This window comes from Tupaia chinensis, unplaced genomic scaffold (genome assembly GCF_000334495.1).
Source record: "Tupaia chinensis unplaced genomic scaffold, TupChi_1.0 Scaffold000228_1, whole genome shotgun sequence".
NCBI classification, from domain to species: Eukaryota; Metazoa; Chordata; class Mammalia; order Scandentia; family Tupaiidae; genus Tupaia; species Tupaia belangeri.
In genome coordinates, this window is record NW_006159703.1 from 4,165,091 (window position 1) to 4,188,229 (window position 23,139).

At 37.2% G+C, this 23,139-nt stretch overlaps 1 protein-coding gene and 1 pseudogene across 1 annotated transcript in view; both read left to right on the forward strand.

Moving 5' to 3' along the window:
- MARCOL (MARCO like) overlaps positions 1-7,994 on the forward strand; it is a 12,174-nt gene extending 4,180 nt beyond the window's left edge. Inside the window, exons 2-5 of the mRNA XM_027771656.1 lie at positions 1,686-2,982; positions 3,118-3,379; positions 5,400-5,521; positions 7,877-7,994. Coding sequence (XP_027627457.1) covers positions 1,686-2,982; positions 3,118-3,379; positions 5,400-5,521; positions 7,877-7,994 — 1,799 coding nt within the window. The remainder of the gene's footprint in view (positions 1-1,685; positions 2,983-3,117; positions 3,380-5,399; positions 5,522-7,876) is intronic.
- Positions 7,995-18,841: 10,847 nt separating this feature from the next.
- On the forward strand, positions 18,842-19,253 carry LOC102493506 (proline-rich nuclear receptor coactivator 2-like; annotated as a pseudogene).
- Positions 19,254-23,139: the final 3,886 nt, after the last annotated feature.

Consider the following 23,139-nt stretch of genomic DNA (forward strand, 5'->3'; position numbering starts at 1 on the left):
GGTCTGGTGCTGGTAAATTCTTTCAGGTTTTGTTTATCTGAGAATGTTCTTGTCTTTTCTTCCCACATAATCTTGCCGGGTACAGTATTCTCAGCTGAAATTGCTTTTCTCTTAACACTTTGAATATATTTTCCCGTTCTTTCCTCGCTCGCATTGTTTCCGATGAGAGATCTGCTGTTAGCCTGATGGGATACCCTTTGTAGGTAACTTGCCGTTTTTCTCTTGCCAGTCTTAGTATCTTGTCTTTGTCTGTGGTTTGGGTCAATCTGGCTATAATGTGTCTTGAGAAGATCTTCTAGGGTTGATTCTATTTGGGATCCTCTGTACTTCTTGGGACTGAATCTTTGAGTGCCTCTCCAGGTTTGGAAAGTTTTCTTGCAGGATTTCATGGAATAGATTATCAATTCCCTTATGAGTTTCTTCACCTTCTGGGATGCCTATTATCTGGATGTTCGGACATTTAATTGTATCTAGTATTTCTCGTATATTATTCTCAAATTTTTGGGCCATTTTCTCAGTCTTCATGGTGGATTTTTCTAAGCCAGTAATTTTCTCTTCTGCATCTGAGATTCTATTTTCTGTGTGCTCTAGTCTGCTTTTAATACTTTCAAGGGAAATTTCGACTTCTTGTATTATAGCCTTCATCTCTAACAGTTCCATCTGATTCTTTTGTAAAGTGTGAAATTCCTCTTTTAGATCTTGCATGAACTTCCTCACCTTCTGGAACTCTTCAACTCCTTTCTCCTTCCTCTTCAGCAGTTCCTTGTCTCTATTCTCTTCCATCTCTGTAAGCTTTGCCATTATGAATGCTCTGAATTCTTTATCAGACATTTCCATGATTTCCACTGCACTATTATCTTTTTCCCTTGGCGGAGAGGTATTTTCCTGCTTCCCCATATTTCTTGTGGTCCTGCAGTGATTTCTAGTCATCTAGTGGATGGTCAGTTTCTTCCAAAACTTGGAAATTCAATCACGTGAATTTTGTATGCTGGAGGCCGATTTATCAGTGGACCTCTTCATTTCTCCATTTCCCCCAAAATGGCTAGATCACAGGAGCCATGGAGCTGTCTCTTGAAGAAGGCCTGTAATGTTGCCTTCCACCTCTCCTGAGTTGGGAGGGGGAGGAGAATTTTAAGCCACCGGGTCCGGGATGCGAACCGTGGTCGACTACATGGGAGTCCAGCGACACAGCCATTATGCTAACTGCTGATCCCATCTCTCATTTATTTCTACTTGATGTTAGCAACTGTTTTTTTTAAAATAATTATTTATTTAGTTTTATTATTATTTTGAAAAATTTTCCTATAGAGTATGTGTGCTCAACAGAGAGAAGAGATGGGGGGGTGGGAGGAGAAAACAAGCTACCAGATCTGGGACTCAAACCACGTTTAGTCATATGGGAATCCAGTGCCTTAAGCCATCTGTTGGCCCCATGTTAGTAACTGCTAGTGAACAATGTTTGATTCCTAGAACTCATATACATATTTATCTCTGTGGAAATAATTTTTAACCATTTTTTCTAGCCATCTTCTATTTTTCTTAAATATCCTCTCTTCTAGGAAAGAGAGAGGATACCACACTCTCTACTACCTAGATTCTACTACACCTTGAGGTGAATGCTGTTGATTTTAAGTTCTTGAAGATAAATAACCATATTTTATTTTGTGCTTGTGGTGTCATTCCAGTGTCTTCGACCCAGTTTTTGAAAACAAATCTTTTCCAACTTGAAGAAAATCAAGATCCTGCACTTATTCTAGAGAAAAATGAAGCTAATCATCTAGGAAGACAAAAAGAATCTAATAAGCAAGGAGGCAGTAACACACAGGGACAGCCAGGGACATTTAGTCTGCAAGGACTACCAGGGTATTCTAACCAGCCAGGGAATTTAAATCAACAAGGAAGGCCAGGAGCTTTGAAACAGTCTGGGATGTCAGGAGCTTGGATTTTGCAAGGAAATTCAGGAGGATCTAACCAAAAAGGAAATCTAGGAGTTTCTAATGAGCAAGGAAAATCAGAATCTTCTAGCCAGCAAGGGAAACCAGGGTCACCAAGCCCACAGGGCAAGCCAGGGTCATCTAGCCAGCAAGGGAAACTGGGATCATCTAACCAGTCAGGGAAACCAGGATCATCTAGTGAACAAGGAAAGCTGATGTCATCTAGCCAGCAAGGGAAACTGGGATCATCTAGTGAGCAAGGGAAACTGGGATCATCTAACCAGCAAGGGAAACTGGAATCATCTAGCCAGCAAAGGAAACTGGGATCATCTAGTGAGCAAAGGAAACTGGGACCATCTAGTCAGCAAGGGAAAATGGGATCATCTAGTGAGCAAGGGAAAATGGGGTCATCTAGTGAGCAAGGGAAACTAGGATCATCTAGCCAGCACGGGAAAATGGGATCATCTAGTGAGCAAGGGAAACTGGGGTCATCTAGCCAGCAAGGGAAAATGGGATCATCTAGTGAGCAAGGGAAAATGGGGTCATCTAGCCAGCAAGGGAAACTAGGATCATTTATCCAGCAAGGAAAAATGGGATCATCTAGTGAGCAAGGGAAAATGGAATCATCTAGTGAGCAAGGGAAAATGGGGTCATCTAGCCAGCAAGGGAAAATGGGATCATCTAGTGAGGAAGGGAAAATGGGGTCATCTAGCCATCAAGAGAAAATGGGGTCATCTAGCCAGCAAGGGAAACTAGGATCATTTATCCAGCAAGGGAAAATGGGATCATCTAGTGAGCAAGGGAAAATGGGGTCATCTAGCCAGCAAGGGAAAATGGGATCATCTAGTGAGCAAGGGAAAATGGGATCATCTAGCCAGTCAGGGAAACCAGGGTCATCCAGTGTGCAAGGAAAGCTGACGTCTTCTAGTCAGCCAGGGAAACTGGGATCATCTAGTGAACAAGGAAAGCCAATGTCATCTAGCCAGCAAGGGAAGCCAATGTCATCTAACCAGCAAGTAAAGCCAGGGTCATCTAGCCAGCAGGAAAAGTCAGAATCATCTAGTCTGGAGGAAAAGTCGAGATCACCTAGCCAGCAAGGGAAACTGGGATCATTTAATGAGCAGGGGAAGTCAATGTCATCTAGCCAGCAAGGGAAACCAATGGCAATTAGACAGCAAGTGAGGCCCATGCCATCTATCCAAATAAAACCAGGGTCATCTAGCCAGCATGGGAAACCAGGATCATCTAGCCAGCAAGGGAATCTAGGGTCCTCCAGTCAGCAAGGGAATCTAGGTTCTTCTAGCCAACAAGGGAATCCAGGGTCTTCTAACCAGCAAGGGAAGTCAGGATTATCTAGCCAACAAAAGAAATCAAGGTCTTTTTACAATAAAAGAGAAAGAAAAACTGTAGACAACCCTTTGAACGGCAATATAATGGAGAATCGGGTTAGTGATAACATCTTTCTCTTTATTTTTCACTCACTTGATCTCAACTATTCTATTTTCCAAGACTATAAATGGTTTAACTCCACATTATACTTGTGACAATTTATGATACTGATTAAGTAGAATGAGAGAAGTGTTAGAGTCAATTATTTCAATAAAACATTTATGTTCATTAATAGGTTCCATGCCCTTTGAGTCCATCTCTCATTCTCCTCTATCATTTTTTACTCAATGGCCTTCTACCCATATTGAACCAACCCAGATTCCCATGAACTGAGTCTACACCACTGCTATGTACAATGTTCATGTCCATTGTCATCTTATTCATAATCTACAAACCACCAAGGTTGTATTTCTAAATCAAATTCTGAGTTGATAATTCAATCTGCTATCTAAAATTTTTCTGTGGTTCCACATTGCTTAGAAGATAAAACCCAAATTTCTAAACATGGAATTTAAAGTTGTTCATGATTGAGTTCCTATATGCCATCTAGCTTTATTTGGTGTCACTGTTGCTCACAGACTATCCATATCATAGTTCTTGGATTTTTCCATTAATAAATTTTTTTAGAAGTTTTTGCTTTAGGGTGCATACACTGTTGAAGAGAGAGAGACAGAGATAGGAGAAAGAATGTGAGAAATCACCCCCCAGAAGGATGGTCATGCTACAATCCCTTCTGCACGCTCCTCCCAGTATCTTGGGAAACATGCATGCACCTGTGTTTCAAGGCACTGGGTCCAGGACTTAGACTGCAGTCAAATATGTGGAGTCCAGCAACATAGTCACTATGATGCCATTTGCTGGTTCCCATAAATTATTTTTAAAAAATTCTTTTTAAAATTTAAATTCCATCACTGTGCATCTCTGTAGCACACAATTTTTTTTCAACACATGCATGTAATCCATGACACTCAAGTCAATGATATTACTATATACATCATTTTCAACAGAGAATTTTATACTCTTTTTCTGTTAAATGTTTCTTCTCTTTGCCCCTCCCACCTATCCTCTATCATCTTAATACTAATGATTTCCTTCATCATAAAATTTAGCTTATTGCTTTGTAATATATTATCTATTTATTTAGCCAGGTCATGAATTCCTAGAAGAAAGTACATTTCTTTTCAAAGCTGTATCCCCAGAACCTAAAATAAGTGAAATATGTAATAGGTTCTCTTGAATTGTATGTTAGATGGATGAATTATTGCCCTATTAAGAATCATATTTACAAAAAGGTGACCATCTATCTGATTAGTATGTCTCCTATATTCCTTTATGAGTCTTGTTATGCTATTGTCTTCCTTGTCAAGTGAGAAATCACCACCCCAGGGAGGGATGGCCATACCATAGTCTGTTCTCCCCCATTCTCTTCTCAGGCTTTTGGGCATGTATGCACATACACCTGGAATAATTTTCAAGCTGCCTGGCCTAGGACTCAAATCACAGTTGGCCATGTGAGAATTCAGCTCTTTAAGCATGCTACCTTTTCAACTTCAAAAACTGTCACTCCTCATAACCCTTTCAGATGAAAGCTAAAATCTTGTTTTCAACGGTTTCAGAATTTAGCAATTCTGCATAATGCTACCTCCTTGTTGTTATTCTTTCAATGTAAAAAGAAGGGGGTCAATTAAATTATGTCTTTGCATTTTTCAGTATGACTCTTTGTTGACTATTGTTTTCCACATAGGAGAAGACTTGTCTCCAAAGAATAAGAGTGAAAGCAGTCTGACTATAGTAAGAGTAAGAGTTTTGAAGTAGATAACTCAGAGTTTGAATCACAGTTTGAACATTTTATCCATTTATGACCTTAGTCTTATCACTTAAACACACTAAGTCTCTATGTTTGCAGCTATAAAATGGGACAATATATTGTTATATGGATTAAATAAAAGTGATAAATAAAGTAAGTGCAGTAAAAAGATTTATTAATAATCAATTAGTAATAAATATTTGCTTTATTATAATATTTATATTAAATTGATTTACCTTATTATCTAATGGTCTTTCACATCACTGTAGGCTGGCAGTACCAGCAGCAAGAACCCAACTGGAAATTCAAAATGTAAATCTGTCTACAAACCTGTCTGTGGTTCTGATGGAAAAACCTACGGTAACAGCTGTATTTTAAATGAAACAAAGAGGTAAGAAGGTTTTGTATTCCTTTTATAGGATGTACTATTTTGGCCCATAGAGATTAAAGAATATTTCTCACCATGTCTCTATAGTTTTTTCTCCGTAGTGGCTTGGCTATTGTAGTCCAAAGGAAACATAAAAAAGAGATTTAGCCATTGAACAATAAATTCAGTCAATTCCTGAAGGAATGTGGTCTATTTGGATATTAAAGTAGTAGCAAATTTAATTTTGAGTCATTCACTTACCAAATATTTATTAATACCCACAATGTACCAGGCAGAGCTCTTTTTGAGAGAAGGATATTTTTGCCATAGGGCTTGTGTGCTTGCCAGAGAGACATAAATAGAAAGTCATTGCCCCCCCAGGGAAGGTGACTATGTCACAATACCTTCTTCACCATTCTCCTCTCAGGATTTTGGGCATGCACAGCACACATGCCCAGTGTGAGTTTCAAGATGCTGAATCCAGGACTTGAATGACAGTTGACCACATGGGAGTCCATCACCTTAGTCACTATGCCATCTACAGGCCCTATACCAGGTGGTAATATAGGAACTGGAGGTAAAATGATGGACACAATACACAGAAATTTCTGCCTTTATGGAGCTTTCATTTTTGCAATAGAAAGCACCAATAAAATATATCAGAGATTTATAAATAAGACTATGAAGCTCACAAATTACCATTATTGCCTACTAAATTATATTTTAATTTTAAATAACAATATTTAAGCTACAACAGTGACATACTATCTATAAGAAATATCACTACAAGGCTGTATAAAATTGTTAGAAAGCAGACATCTCAACTCTCAGAATTTTTGAATGTTCAACTATGAAAGGCAGTGGTGGGGGCCAGTGGATGGCATAGTGGTTAAGACACTGGACATTGCCACATGGCTGACCATGATTCAAGTCCCAGACCTGGTGGCTTGCTTTCTCACCTTTCCTTTCTCTCTCTCTCTCTCTCTCTCTCTCTCTCTCTCTCTCTGTGTGTGTGTGTGTGTGTGTGTGTGTGTGTGTGTCTGGTCAAATTAAAATAAATGAATGAATAAATAAAATTAAAATAAATAATTTAGAAAAGAAAGATAGTAGGAATAAAATAAGAATGGTATCATCTTTGTTTTCAACAATTCTAAATGTGATAAGTTCTTAGTAAATTGTTATTGTAAAAAATAAAAAAAATGTAGAAGTGCCCCCTGTAAAGAATTTGACACCCATTTTCTCATTTTATAAATAAGGCATCTGACCCAGAGATGAGAAGGGATGGTACAAAGTAAACAGAGTCTCTGAGCAGTCAATGAGAATCACTCAAGTCAGACCTAGGCCTGCTTTTTCCCAAGTGATTTTTACATAATTACATTTTCTCTTTATAGTGGTAACACCACTACCTGGTCCTTGATTTCTTTTTTTTTTATTTCTTTTTTATTTACATTTTTAATACATTCAATCACATTATTTAGCGTATAAGGTGATCATTTTAATATGTGAACATTTCTCCCTGGTCAAGTTGATCAAAATATAATAACACTACCTCCCTGTCTCAACAATGCTGTCTTCATATCCCTCCTTCAAATGTTTTTCCCCAGGTCTTACTCCTCCTCACCCACCACATCTGGCATTCACATCCACCTCTTGTGTTTGTACATCCTTTAGCCAATCAGTTTCAGTCATCGAGTGCAGACACTCGGTATATATTAAGTGGGGACATACAATGTCTCTCCTTCATAGCCTGGCTTGCTTCACTCAGCAGTAAATCTTCCATATTCTTCCACTTTCTGTCAAAAGCCAGGGTTTTGTTGTTCTTAATGGTTGAATAGTATTCCATAGAGTATATGTGCCACAGTTTTTCAATCCATTCAGCTGTACAGGGGCATTACCTTATCCTTGATTTCTATCATTTTATTTCCTCAGGTTGAGTGATGGAAAACTGAGTCTGAGCCATGAGGGGAAATGCTAAATATTTTTGTGAACCAAATTACATGGAGCTTCAGAACCCACTTGCATTTTCCAGGGAATTAAACTGTGAGAACAGCATTCATTTTACAGCTCTAATGAACTCTATATTATTTTCAAATTTGTTCTACTGCAAATAAAATCAGTTCCAGAGAAGCTTCTGATTTGTGAAATCGCTTGTTTCCTAAAAGTTCCCAAGCCTTACGAGTGCCTGTGATCTCTCTGTCTCAAGTACCAAAATAGTTATAAATTCTTCTCTCCTTTAGCACTAATACTTCAGGACCCAGATCAGAAATTTGTAAACTCTAATAGATACAAGAATCTCAGAATGGCATGTAAAAGATAAAGACATCCCAATTTGGAAAAATCAATGTTCTGGCACATCTTGGTGCCACTTTGTAATTCCAGTAATAAAAAGAAAATAATACAGGTTTCTGGAGATAGGGAAAAGATAATCTACAAAGGAACAAGAATCAGACTGACAACGGATTTATCATTGGACAACCTGAGACCTAGAAATAAGTAGAGCAGTGTTATGGAAGTTCTGCAGTAAAAAGGCTTTACACCTAGAATCCTATATCTAGTCAATTTGGCATTTGAGGTTAAAAGTAAAACAAATAATTTAAAATGCAGATATTTTTGATGTTGAAGAATTTAAAGATACATTCTTGGGAAAAAATGCTGAAGGTAATTATTTAGTAAACGAGGGTGACTACGAACACATGTGTACAATGTATCTTCTATGATCAACGCACACATTCAAAAATTGACAAGTAAAACCAGAAAGTAAAACACTACGTCTCCATCTAAAGAATGGGAAGGGCAGCTAATGGCATAATTGGGGATGAAGAAAAGGAAAGTTACAGACACTACCTAGATGTTGGTATAAATCTAGAGGGTATATTTTTAAAATTTAATGATAATTACTCTAGCTTAGGAGTCACCTTCCTATGCTACTAGGGATAGGAGGAGTCACATTTTTAATATAACTACACTAGAAAAGGTGAAGGAAAAGTAATAGAGATGTATGGAGAAAAAGATGGCAAGATAAATTAGAAAAATACAAAAGTTTAACACAAAGACACGGGTATTTCATAAATGTTGTCATTTATCATGATGTGAACTTCAAATCTCTATAAAACCTTCCTTTTTTGAATATGTATCAAAGAAAAAGAAAAACTGGGACCAGCAGTTAGGGTAATGGCTATGTTGCTGAACTCTCACGTAGTCGACCGCAGTTCGCGTCCCAGACCCAGTGGCTTGAGACTCAAGCTGGGTGTGTGTGCATGCGTGCCCAAAATCCCAAGAGGAGAATGGAGGAGAAGTGATTGCGGTGTGGCCATACCCTCTGAAGGGTGATTTCTCGCTTTCTATCTCTCTGTCTCTCTCTATCTGTCTGGTGAGCGCACACGCCCTACCCCCCCTAAGAAAAAACCCTCCAAAAAAAAAAAAAAAAAAAGAAAGAAAGAAAGAAAGAAAGAAAGAAAGAAAGAAAGAAAGAAAGAAAAACTAATGTCTGGATATCTGGCAGAGCTAAAGAGATCACAGTTGTAAAACCACATTCTGCATTTTTCTAATGAAGATCATTTCTGGACACTTGATATGAACTTGATTTAAGATTTTTTTTTAAGGAAATACTGATTGGCTTCCTAAGGTTCATGGAATCATATGCAAAGAAAATTCTCTATGTACTCTTTTCTTAAGAGAATGTCCAGGGACCAGCAGTTAGCATAATGGCTTATGTCCCTGGACTCCCAAGCTACCAGCTCCAGGACTCAACCTGGTCAGTCATGTGGGAGTCTAGCACCCTTAACCACCACTCCACCTGCCAGCCCCTCTCTACTCTTTATTTTTTTTATCTTTTACTCTCTGATATTTTTCTTTTAGATTGTTTCCTTTTACCTTATCCTCTTCCCCCTATGCTTTTGCCTCAAATGAGAAAAAGTTCAGAAAACACCAGCAAAAGAAATGATAGTGATTATTCCTTTTAAAACAAACCCCTCTGAAAAAGGGGCATCTAACATGGTAATTGTGCAAAACTGAGTTAAAAGTTTTAATCTCTGGATTTTCAGCCCCAACTAAAGATCTCACTGCATTTGCTAAAGAATTTTAAATAACATTCAAGACTTACGACCCAGGATTTTCATCCTTTCTTTTTTCTTTTCTTTTCTTTTTTTTTTGGAGAGGTTTTTGCTATAGGGCACATGCGCTCGCCAGACAGACAGAGAGAGACAGAGAGACAGGAAAGCGAGAAATCACCCCCCAGGGGGGATGGCCATACCACAATCCCTTCTCCTTCAGTCTCCTCTCGGGATCTTGGGCACGCACGCACACGCGCCCGGCGTGAGTTTTAAGCCACCGGATCCGGGACACGAACCGCGGTCGACTATGTGGGAGTCCAGCGACATAGTCATTATGCTAACTGCTGGTCCCAGGATTTTCATCCTTTTATTAGCTAATCTAATTATTAGTTTGGGGAAGCAGACTAGCAGATTGGAAAAGACTTTCATATTCTATTATAAAGTATATGCAGATGGGAGAAACCAATTCAGAGGATGCTGATTGTCTTTGCACCACTTTGCCACAGGTATTTCCAAAAATTAGAGATTAGGTGAAAGAAAAACAGAATAAGATATGCCCAGATGAAACAATATCTTATGTTTATGTTGGATTTGAGAAAACATTCAAAGAGCATTCAGGGATAATACCTGAAATTTGGGGGAATGGTAGGACTGATGCTTTTTTAAGTTCTAGATTTATGCAAGGCTTATACAATAAATTAGTAACTTTAATAAAAAGGAACAGTGTGGCTTCAGCATCACTGTCCACTAATAATGTTGTCACCCTAGCCCACTAATCATCCCAGATAATCCTCAAGAAAGAAAAGGAAACAACTAAGATAGTGAGTTTGCAATTTAAATCAAGGTAGAGGGTCACAAGGACTTAATTCCTTTCTCCAGAGATTTCAATAGGCAAATAAAATAATAAACTACAATTATTATAAAAAGATAGGATGTATTGGGTGAGTCCCAAGGCCAAGTGGCTACGGGAGTTAGAGACCACATAACTGATCAGAGTTTGAATCTTGGCCCTGGTAGCTTGAAAAACATGCTGGACACATGTATATACATGCCCCAAATCCTGATAGGATGGAAAAATGGAGAAGAGATTGCAGCATGACCACGATCCATGGAGAGTACTTTCTCCTTCTTTCTCTCTCCATCTGTTTCTCTGTGTTTCTATATCTCTCTCTCTCTGGCAAACACATGTACTCCCTGGCAAAAAATATACATAAATAAAATAAGAAAAATATTAAAAAGGACTGCAAGAAACTCAAACAGGTCCATGCACTAAAGAAACAAAAAGCCTCAGAAAAAGACACTGAGAAAAATCAGGAATCAGAATAGAGGTGCCCCCAGGGGATATAGAGTAAATTTCCTTTGCTTCAAACGACGATGTTAGAAGAAATAGAAATATTTAAAAATGAGGAAGGTACTAGAGCACTTGGGAGGTACCAGTGCAACACTATCAGTCCTCAATCCTATCTTAATTAAAACTCTTTTCACTTAGAGTAACAGAAGAGTTCAAATGGCAGAGGATTTTAATCCTCCAATTATGGCCTTTAAATCATACTCCTTTTGATTCAATGCTGTGAATTTGTAAGTCATCATGCTCTCTGTGCAGTAGATAGCACCAGTATACACCTGCTAGGAAGAGATTTTCTCAAGGCACATAATGACAATAACTTATCCTCACAGACAAAGGAGATGATTCTCAGGTTAGGGAACACAATTTAGAATCCTACATGTAATATCGTGCTCATCAAAGTTAGTCAAGACTTTGAAAAGGTAGAATTGGAGCCTTTATTGTCCAGAACATCAGAATCTTTGTGGGAAAATTGGGAGTATTAGAAGAATTAGATCAATAATTCCTATAGAAATAACTATGGATATTTCTAAGTCCTTACCAACCATTAAACAATATCTTCTTGAACTGAGACTTTAACAGGTTAAGTCCATCATTCAGGATTATTTTGATAAAGAACTTGTAATACCTTGCACAAGTCCTTGCAACACACTCATCTTCCTAGAGAGGAAGCCAAATAAAGATGACTGGAGGTTTTCTAAGGGCCATGAATAAAATAATAATCCCTAGACTTCCTGTGGTTTCTATCTACACGCCTTATTATCTATTATTCCCATTCCTGTCAGTCGCTTATCTGTCTTTGATCTATGTGCCTTTTTCAGCATATCTGTAGAACAGAATTAGTCGATATCTTTATGCTTTCACTTGGGGGGAATGCCAGTACAAATGGGTGGTCTTACCCCAGAGTTATAGCAAGAGTCCAGCTTATTTTTCTCAAATATTAAAGGCAGAAGTAGATGATATTGAGTTTCCAATAATTCAGTCTATGGCTAATTTGTTTTTGTGCTCCTCTACCCTGATAAAGTGCAGAGAAGACACCATTCCTGTGTTACAGTGACTGGACACTAGGGGGCACAAAGTGCCAAGGATAAATTAAATTTAGTCAGTTACATACGTCTGACATGTGATTTCTCTGACAGTGCTACTAATAACCATTACGATCTTTCTTATACCAAAACTAAAAGGAAGATTTCTGTGACTAAGAGGTTATTGTAAGAATTGTGTTCCAAGTTATTCATTTATGTCTCAACCTTCATCCAAAAAAAAAAAAAAGGCAAGAAAAAATAAAGAGATAAGAAAAACTAAAACAAACTCAAACAGACCCAATCTGCTGGGAAGAAGAAATGCAACATATAAAATATTTAAAACAAGCTTTCACTAAAATGATTGCATTAGTCATCCATTATAAACTTTCTCTTTTTCTTATATAAAAGAAATGGAAATGCATTAGGAGTACTAACTCAAAAAATATAGTGATAATAACTGACCAATCTGCTATTTTAGCCAACAATTAGGTCCACCAGCAAGAGGACACCTTTCTTGTATGATTGCCGTATCATCTGCCAGCACTTTATGTAAGAATGTTGAAGAACATATTTTAGGATTTCCACTATGTATTGATGCCTTTCCCCCTGTGAAATCTCTCCTAAATTCTCACCTCACGTCACTCAATATTATTCCTCTACTATCTCATCTCTTATGAAGTACTTCTGCTTTCCGCCCTTAACATTATTCTAAAATACTATAACACTCTTACTTTCTATCCTATTTCTTTTTCCGCATGAACAAGAAGAAGGACATTACCACCAACCTGCTAACTAATCCTCCTCTTGGGAAGACTTATAGGAAATTGCCATTGAAAATGAATTGATTTGGTTCATAGATTATTTTTTATCATTGTTTTTTAGAAAGATTTTTGCTATAGGGTGCATGAGAGACAGAGAGACAGAAAGCAGGAAATCACCCCCCAGGGGGGAATGGCCATGCCATAATCCCTTCTCCTCCATTCTCCTCTCAGGATTTTGGGTACACACGCACGCCCAGTGTGAGTTTTAAGCTGCCGGGTCCAGGATTGGAACTGTGGTCATTTACATGGAGTCCAGTGATGTAACCATTATATCATCTGCTGGTCCCTCAGAGCTTATTTTTATTTAAGGGATTATCAGGGACTTTACCAGGTAGGATATGCATCACTTTCATGGTAGACATTCTTGAAAGTGCCCAACTCTATGAAAAAAAAATCAGCCCATATAATGGATTTAACAGAATTAATGAGAGCTTGCCAGTTGGCCAAAAGAAAGGTCACAAATACATAGACCATTAGTATTAGGTTGTCAGAAAGTTATGATGTATTTTTGCATTAGAAAAGCATACAAAAAAATAAGTCATGACTTTTCTGACAATGCAATAGGTATGCTTTGAGGGTAAACCATGATTTTGTTATGCTATGGAAACGAAGAATATTTTTCATTTCACCTAGACAACCCATATGAATGGGCAACAAATCTCAGAACTTTTTAGGAGCAATCCAAATGCCAAAATAATTTGCAATAATAAAACTTCCTGTGCATTTGAAGTATAACAATAAAAAAAAAAGAAACAATGTGACTAATGCTCTGGCAAAGAATGCCACTCTAAAAAGATGTCTTGTTATATATGAGAATATACCTCCATCCTATTAATACCAATAATAGTATTCTTTTATAATATCAACAGGCATCAACTCCTTAAGAAACTCAGATATGGCAACAAAAGGAAGTACATTTGACCCAAGTAAAGAATTATAAATGGATCCTAACGCAAAATCCATAGTACTCATAGGCACACAATGACCTCTCCTTCAATTTGTTGATGAAATGATTCATTAGGCCCCTGAGAAAATGATACCGTGATACCATGACAGTGGCTTTCTGTAATATTTTATAGGTATTCATCAGTCGAGTTTAAGAGCAGGAGACTGCCAAAGATCACAACAGACAACACTTTTTTAGAAACTGTTTGGTAAAGAGAGGATAGACACATGAATTATTTAATATAGCATCACAAAAGTAGCACGTACATTATTCAGCTTTGCCAAAGACGAGATTAGAAGACTACATCTTCAAGTCAAAACAGATGTGAAAATAGAGAGAGAACATTAATGGAAACAAAACCATTCTCCAGTTCTCCCAATATCCTTGCCCCCATCGATTGTGAACAAAGAAACCTTTCTTTTTGGGTAACAGACTAGAGAGCTTCCTGGATTTGATCTAGAGATACAAAACAGGAAGTGAGATTTACACAGAGTCTTCCTCTCTACTATTTAGGTTACTAAATAGTGCTCATTTCTGTGGAGACAAAATATTTGAAAACAGAATTATAAAATTCCATATGTATTAAACTTCCAAAGTAGTTCAGAGTCTTCTAATTCATCTTCTCTCTCAGCAGAGAACATACTGGCTTAGGGAAATTTCCCACAGGAGCTATTAAAGCTCAGTGCGGTGCAAGTTTCTGAATAATACGGTATACCTGGAGGTGGGAATATAGAGATAGGGAATCACGAGTTTTTGGAGATTTCAAAATAGAGGAAATGTGTTAGAGTGTGCCCGTCCAATTGGGACTGTATTTGAAAGTGGAGCAAAGAGACATGCATATCTAGATATCCAGGACATTTGAAAAAAAAAAAGTTTTAAAGATTTAAAACGATGGGTAAAGCAGGTAGCTGAAGGCTAACATTCTTGGCATCCAAGGATGACATTTGTTCATGACTGAAGTCTACATTGGGACCAGATATGGTTTCTATTTGTTAGATCGAGAATCCAGTAGAAAGCCCAGTAGGTGGTGTGGTGGTAAAAATGTTGAGCTGTAGCATAGCTGCCTATAGATCAAATCCTGGACGCAGTGCCTTGAATATCCCACCAGGCACATGTGTGTGCATGCCCAAAATCCTGAGAGGAGAATAGAGGTGAAGGTACTGCAGCATGGCCATACCTCCTTGGCAGTGATTTCTCACCTTCTCTCTCCCATCTCTGTGTCTCTCTCAGTCTCTTTCAGGCAAATACACACACCCTGTAGCAAAAAAACTAAAATAAAACCTTAAAACAAAACAAAAGAAAAGAATCCAGGAAACACTCTGACCCAAACACATTCATTTACATAGATAGATTTTTAAAGTTTATTTATTTATTTCTTCCATCAAAGAGAGAAACACTCTTGACTGATGCCATAACTGACCCCAAGTACAAAGCTGACCCACATGGCTTGGGTTTATGGTCAGAGACCTCCCAGAGAATGCCGGACATGCATGTGCCCGTGATTCAGGGTTGGCTGAACATGAGGATCACAGTGCCAAGACTTGCGGGTGCTACTGCTGTCTCTATTTCTCTCCTTCATTCATGGAAGAAATAACTATAAATACACCTTTTTAAAAATATTCTGAGGCAGTCCAGTAACCTTGTGGTCAAAGGAATTGAATTCCACATGAAAAACTTCAGTACAAATCCCAGACATGGTTACTTGAAAATCACACTGGGCACTTGTGCCTGCATGTCCCAAATCCTGACAGGATGGAGAAAAGGAGGGAAAGTTATTGAGATATGACCACACCCCATCAGGGGATATTCCTCCCTCTTCCTGTCTCTCTCTGTTGACTATATGTGTGCCCTGTGCCATTAAAAAAGAATATTACAATTAGAACAAGTTGTTTTAAGCTGATAAAATCTAAACTTTGATACAAAAACATGACAATTTTATCCCCACATACACATTTTATTTTTTTATGTCATAAGTTACATTTTAAATACTTGTGTAGGTTTTTAACCATTATTGTAGATATATTTACTGTAAATAATTTTGTCTTTCAACCATCATACTAGAAATAAAAGTGATTTACATATCCCATACAATTTTTGTATATTGTGAATTTTACAGTGTACTTATCTTTACCATTGAGTTTTATATATGCATGTGTTCTTATGCTACTAAGCAGCATCCCTTTATTGCAACTTGAAAAATTTCCAGTAGAATTTCTTTTCTAATAGATTTGGTAGTGGAATAATCTCTCAGCTTTGACTTATATGAGAAAGTGTTCATCTCTTTTTCATTTCTTTTTTGTTCTAGAAATTTTTTGATATATGGCACATGCACTCTCCAGAGAGACAGAGAGAGAGAGACAGAGAAACACATAGCAGGAATAATGGCTATGTCGCTGGACTCCCACGTAGTCAACCGTGGTTTGAGTCCCAGACCCAGTGGCTTAAACTCACACCGGGCATGTGTGCATGCGTGCCCAAGATCCCAAGAGGAGTATGGAGGAGAAGGGATTGTGGCATGGCCATCCCCCCTGGGGGGTGATTTCTCACTTTCTGTCTCTCTGTCTCTCTCTGTCTTTCTGCCAAGTTCATGCACCCTATAGCAGAAACCTCTCCCCCCTCCAAAAAAAAATAGTATTCTGGAGTGGCAGTTTTCCTTTACTCTTTCATTTATTTAGAATAGTTATCCTACTCTCTTCTAGACTATAAGGTTTCTTCTGGTAAATCTATTGTTAGATTTATATCAATAGACACCTTATTTCTCTTACCACTTTTAAGCATCTCTCTTTCTATTCAATTTTTGACACTTTAATTACTTGTCTCAGTGTGATCTGATATGAATTGAATCTGATTAGAAAATTTTGAGATTCCTATATGTTAATATTTATATCTTTTTCGAGATTTGTAGCTTTATGTGTTATTTATTTAAATAAATATTCTATCACTTTCTCTATTTTCCTTTATAAAATTCTGTAAAAGAACAATTAGTTTTTCTGATATTGTCCCACAAAGCCAAAGGTTTTCTTGGTTTTTTTTTTTTTGCGGGGGGGTGGCTTTCATCCAACAAGCGCTTCTTTTTTATTTTTTTAAATTATTATTATCATCATAATCTTCTTTATATTACATTGGGTTACATATAATTCTACAGTGTATTACATTGCTTTTTCAAAAGGGAATGCCATGCATGTCAGTCAATACAGAGACATTGATCTCCTCACTTTATCATTCAATATCTTTTCTATGTTTTCCCCATCAGTGTTATTATTATTCTAATTATTTTTTAAAACAGTCAATCACTATTTCTCATTTTGCTTGTAAAAACACTTTACCCATCATGAAATACTTCTCAGACCAATCCTGTTGAGAATACTATACATGTCATCACCAACAGGTAATAAGCCATATCTGTTTCTCACTAACGCCTTACCTTTCTATTGTTCTCTTGCTATCTTTCTCTATCCTCTTCTCCTCAACCCCCCCCCCATTCCACACATTCTTATTTTTGTTAAGTACCTTCACTACTTTTATTGATTCTTTTTCTTCTTTTCTATTACCTTGTTCTGACTGTATATTTCCAAATAACTTGTCTCCAAGTATACAGATTTCTTTTGCACTTCATCAAAACTACTACTAATGCCCTTTATTATTTTTTAAAAATATATTGCACAATTTAGCACCAGATTTTTTTATGATTTCAAACTCTTTATTACAGTTTCAATTATGTTAATGAATTATGTGCTTGACCATTTTTTCATGTTTAGCTTAAGTGTGCTGTGTTTCATTAAAGTTGTTATTATGAATCCTTTGTTTAGCATTTCAGAGAGCTTGATTTCTTTAAATCACTTACTGGAATATCATTGTTCTCCTTTTCTGGTTCTAGATTATTCTATTTTTTGTTTGTTTGTTTGTTTGTTTGTTTTTATGCTTCCTATAGTTGTACAACAATATCTGTCATTTATTCTATGAACTGCTTTAGTGGAGAAAAGACTTTATTTAAAAAATGATGGGTGTGATGGCATTCGCTGGGTGGAGTGTGACAATTCTGTCATTGCCATTCAGGCAATGTCAGAGGTGAACTACGCAGAAAGAATGAAATGATACTCATCTCACACCACACATAAGCACCAATTCAAAATGAATTAAATACTTAAATATAAAACATAGAACTATAAAAACACTAGAACAGAACAAGGGAAAGGCATCATGACACTTCTAGGCAATGAGTTTTTTGATACGACTCCAAAAACATAGAAAAATAAAACAAAGATAAACAAATGATGTTGCATCAGACTAAGACATTTTTGCACAGCATAGGAATCAATGAACTGTAAAGAGACAACTGAGAAATGGGAGAAAATATATGCAAACTATATATTTGATAAGGGGTTAACATCCAAATTATATAAGGACTTCAAATAATTCAACAGTAAGAACAAATAACCCAACTACAAATGGACAAAAATCTAAATAGACACTATACCAAATTCAGAAAAATGACCAACAGGGGGCCAGCAGGTGGCATGGTGGTTAAGGTGCTGGACCCACATGGCTGACTCTGAGGATCTTAGATCAGCTACTTAATACTTTTGAATGCCCAGAAGCCAAAGAGAATAGAAGAGAAGGGATAATGGTGTGGCCATCATGCCTGGTGGGGATGAGTCTGGACTGAGTCACGGTGGTCAACCGTACCAGGTTCAGTCTCCTTAACTGCTAGGCTACGGGCTGGCCAAAGAGTAGATTTGAAATAGTCTCAAAACAAGTATGTGCTCTACTTTGTGAGTAGAGGCAGAGGAGGAGGTGGAGTTGGAGATGCTGGGGTGGCTGCTAAGTAGCTGCTCCACGCTTGTGGGCTTTGTGTAATCCATACCTCTACTCTCCTCAGAGAGGGAGGGAGACTTGGAGATTGAGAAGGAACCACCCCGTAGTTTCCAGGTTAAAGTCGCCAGGACTTTTTTCAAATTTGTGTGCTCAGTGGACTCAGATGTTGGCCTCAGCTCCTGGGCTCAACTCAGCAAATTGGACCACGAAAGCTGCATTAAGACAAAGGGAATGATCCATCAACAACATCTATTACTCTGGACTTGGCAGCCAGGAAGAGATGGGTGGTAGAAATCTTGCAAGTCCAAAAACAGGATGAAATGTGACAAAGAAGGTGAAGATGGGTGGTGGAGAGAGACATAACATTTCAGACCCTCAGTCTAGAAATGGTAGTAAGAAACAACAACTTAACAGACAGAGATAAGATCAGAATCCCCAGGTGAAGTTTGTTCATAACAAAAAAGAAAGAGACATAGTTAAAATTCATCAGCAGCTGCATGGCAGGCCATCCAAAATAGGGGCAAGAACAGAAATTTTCCCAATAATCAGAATTGGAATTCTGGCTTATCCAGTCCCAATTTACTTTCAAAACCTGAAGCTAATCAGAACTATGTGGGAGCCAGATTTAGTGAGCCACCATCACCAAATGTTCTTCTCAAACCACCAAGCCACTGGGTTCCTATTTCCGTTAATTCTAAGATAAGGACATAATGGCATTTCAACTTAAGGTTTTACTTAAAGCTCAAGTATAAAAGTAAGATAGAGTTCTAATGTTTAACTTTATGTATACTGAGAGTTGTCCATTGGTCTGAAACAGATTCTCTAGGAAGTAACTGTGTAAAGCTGTGAAGTAATGTAAAATATAATTATATCTCACTAATGTGTCATTGCACTGTGATGTAATGGCACTGTCATCAGCGCTACTTAAAAATAACTATGTAACTGTGCTTGATAGGAATTTTTCTCAGTTGAGTAGCTTTGAAGTGAAACCACTGAAGTTTAGGTTTGGGAATGATAAAAGAGTTAACCTTTTCCATTTATTGGGAGAAAATAGTAATTTAGCATACTCACTCATGGATCAGATACAATTAGTGAATCAGATCATAAGTTTCTAGCTAAGATATCCAAGGATTGAGAACTAATTGAACATTTGAAAGTTTAAGGCTCTAGAAACACTCAAATCAGTAATAAGCCAACAATCTTATGCACTGCCAAAAAAAAAGAATAGTATCCTTTTAATTTTTTCTATATAGCATATGTTCTCATGGGAGAGACAGAGGGAGAGAAATCATTCCCCAAGGTACATGGCCACACCACAATTCCTTCTTCTCCATTCTCCTGGCATTTTTGGCACACACGCAAGTCTCCAATTCAGAGACTCAAACAACTGTCAGCCCTGTGGGAATCCAGTGCATTAACCACTACATCACCTGCTGGCCACAAACACTTGCTAATTTAAAAAGATGTGAAATGTGTTTAGGACTATTTGACTTCCCTAAACCTAAAGATTAACTATTGAAGAGTCTCTCCAACCTCAGAGATTCATTTTGGCTTTCACCAGTTCTTGCAACCTTGATATGGATACAGCTTAGTGTACAGTGCCAGTGGGTTTTGTTTTTGTTTGGAGTAAATGCAACCCAGTGGGCCATTGTGTAGAAGACAGATTTGCTTGTATAATATTCTGATACCATGTTTACCAACTTTAAGGGTAAATGCTTCTGTTAACCCAATAAATAACATAAGAAAAAACCACGAGTCAATTTAGAAATTATTATTATTAATACTCTGTTCTCTAACTTGGCAACATTTTATGTTTATAAGCAGGATGGCCACAATTTTATATAGTACTTAGTGTATATAACATGAATTTAAAGCATGAAATTTTAAAATAAAAGTTATTTCTCTCCTCAGTCTCAAAAAAATAAGTATGTGAGATGAAGAATAAATTAATTAGCTCAATTTTATTATGTTATGATATATTCAGATTTATTCAATATATTAAAACACCATATATAGAGAATTATTTCAGTCAAAATATTTAAAAAGTTACACTGGATAAATTCATATGAGTCTCTTGATCGATGTTTGGTAAGTGCACTAAGTTTTTACAGTGTTTCTAAAATTACGCATTCTAAAGGGCACTTTTATTGGTAAATAACTTTAGAGATTAAATACATATGTAGCTTCTACATAGATAACTCTTTTAAGTGTGAACATTCTTAATGCAAAAAAATGGGGGCCTGGTATGGTATATGTAGATTGGTAATTTTCTCCAGTAGTTAATGTATACTTTTGTCATGAAGATCAGGTATTTATTGAACATTTTGAGGTGGAATGGTGGCATATCAATAAAATCCAGTGCTCTGTGAGGTCTGGAGACCTCTCTGAGTACTAACAGGCAGTGCATGCCCTTGGTCTATGGCTTAAGTTTGGGTGGATTACGGCATCAAGAACCTGTTGGGGGTGTTGTCTCTCTCACTTTCTCTTACTCATCTTTCTTGTTCATGGATGAAATAAATAAGAAGCTTTATAAAATAAATATTTAGCCATCCTAATTAAAAGATGCTTCTGTAGCTTGAGAAATAGAAATGGAGACGCATCAGAGTTAGATAGCAAACGAAGATCCCAGGTCTATGAAATCAAGTAGAGTGGTCTGGCATTCCAGGATCACATTCTGTCTGACTGATTTGTGGGATAGAATGAAAATATAATTAATAATGCATTAGATCTTAGACATGTGCTATGTCTTAGAACGAAACTCCTTGTTACCTAATATTCATGATTACCCTAGAGTAACCTAGAATGCTGCTTAGAGTTAAGTTCCCAGACACCTCTGTTAAAGGTGATAATATTTTAGGAAAAAAATTAAGGGAGTAAATGGATCTGCACTCTAATAACACTCAAGGAATCTATTAGTAATCTTTTAAAATGCATCTATAGAGACTAGCAAATGGTGTGGTAGTTAAGGTGCTAGACTCTCAAATGGCGAACCACAGTTCAAGTCCTAGACCTAGCAACTTGATTTGTTACTCTCCCTCTCAACTCTATCTCTCTCTGGTGAGTGCATGCAAAATTAAAATAAAATAAAGTAAAATAAAATAAATAAAATTTTAAAAATAAAATACATCTATAATTAAAAGGAAAAAAGAGCACACATGTCTTTTTCTCCTGCTTTTAGGTTTTTGCAATAGGGTGCATGGGCTTGCTGAAGAGAGTCAGTGAGAGAAAAATGAGAAATCACTCCGCAGGGAGGATGGCTATGACACAATCCCCTCTCCTCCATTCTCCTCCTGGAATTTTGGACACACACACATACATGCACCTGGTGTGATTTTTAAGTTGCCAGGTCCAGGACTTTAACCCTGTTCAGCAATGGGAGTTTAGCACTTAAACACTAGGCTACCTGTTCGCCCCAGGTACACATGTTTTAATTTATTCAACCAAAAATAAGGACATTTTACAAAAATAATAATCATTTTAAATTTTATTGAATGAAATATTTATGATTATTAATGGCATTAGGCTTTATATCATCAACTATATATTCAAGATAATAATTTTTCAAAACTATCACTCAATAATTAAACATGGACATTAAAAATTCTTTAATATAGGTTACAAGAGTTGAAAAGATTCTTTGACATCTTCTATTCCACTTAACACTATAGAAAGATTCACCTGATAATCTAGAGATTTAAGACCCTTATTCAGAAGAGTATAGTAGGATCCACCACAAAACAGGATTACAATAAAGCCATAGGAATGCGCAGCTCAGCCAGAAGCTCTGCATTTACCCCAATGAGCAAATCCAAATTTAACTTTACTTGTTCTGTAAATAAGAAGAGACAGAGAAAGAAAAACAAATTATTTAAACAAAATTTTAATTCTCTGAGTATTACCTAAAATGCTTCTCAACCCGGAGGATTTAAACATTTGTGCTTTACTTCTTCAAGCAGGTGAGCTCCTAATCCTGCATAATTCCTTGCCCCTGGCTGGAGCTACCTGCTTGCCCAGCCCTGACTCAGGCTTGGGACCCACCTAAACCCAAGTAAGGAAAAAATTAGACTTGGTCTTAGTGATTCTCTAAAAGCAGGAGATAATTTGGAGATTAAATGTGCAAAGATTTCATAAAAGGAAAACCCTGTGAGAGAAAATGTGGCAGTGGGTAGGAAGGCTGACTAAACCTTGACACTGCAAACTTTTTCAGAGGGAAGGAGACAGGAAGGGAGGGTGGAAGTGTCCTAGACTCCTGCACTCTAAGGCAGGCTCACAGGCTACCACAGATTCTGGAGACAAAGCAGCTCATCAGATGGGTCCCTTTGCAGCAGCATAGCCCACTGTGATAGATGACAGATCCCCGTAACTAGTCAAGTTTCTTGCTAAATTGGATCAGCATTATAGGGATGAGCATTCAGCTTTGGAATGCCTTGATATTGGTCATTACTCTGCCATGAGTAATTCATAGTAATCAAGTTAAATTCACTGATTTTTACATTTGCAGACTACCTAGTGGATTTATACTGAAAGGTCAAACACAAAACTACTTTTAAAAATGAGAACTTCAGAGAAGCTTCAATTGTTTTATGGCATTTACAGAGACACTTTTTTTTTTTTGATATTTTTGCCTTGCTCATCAGG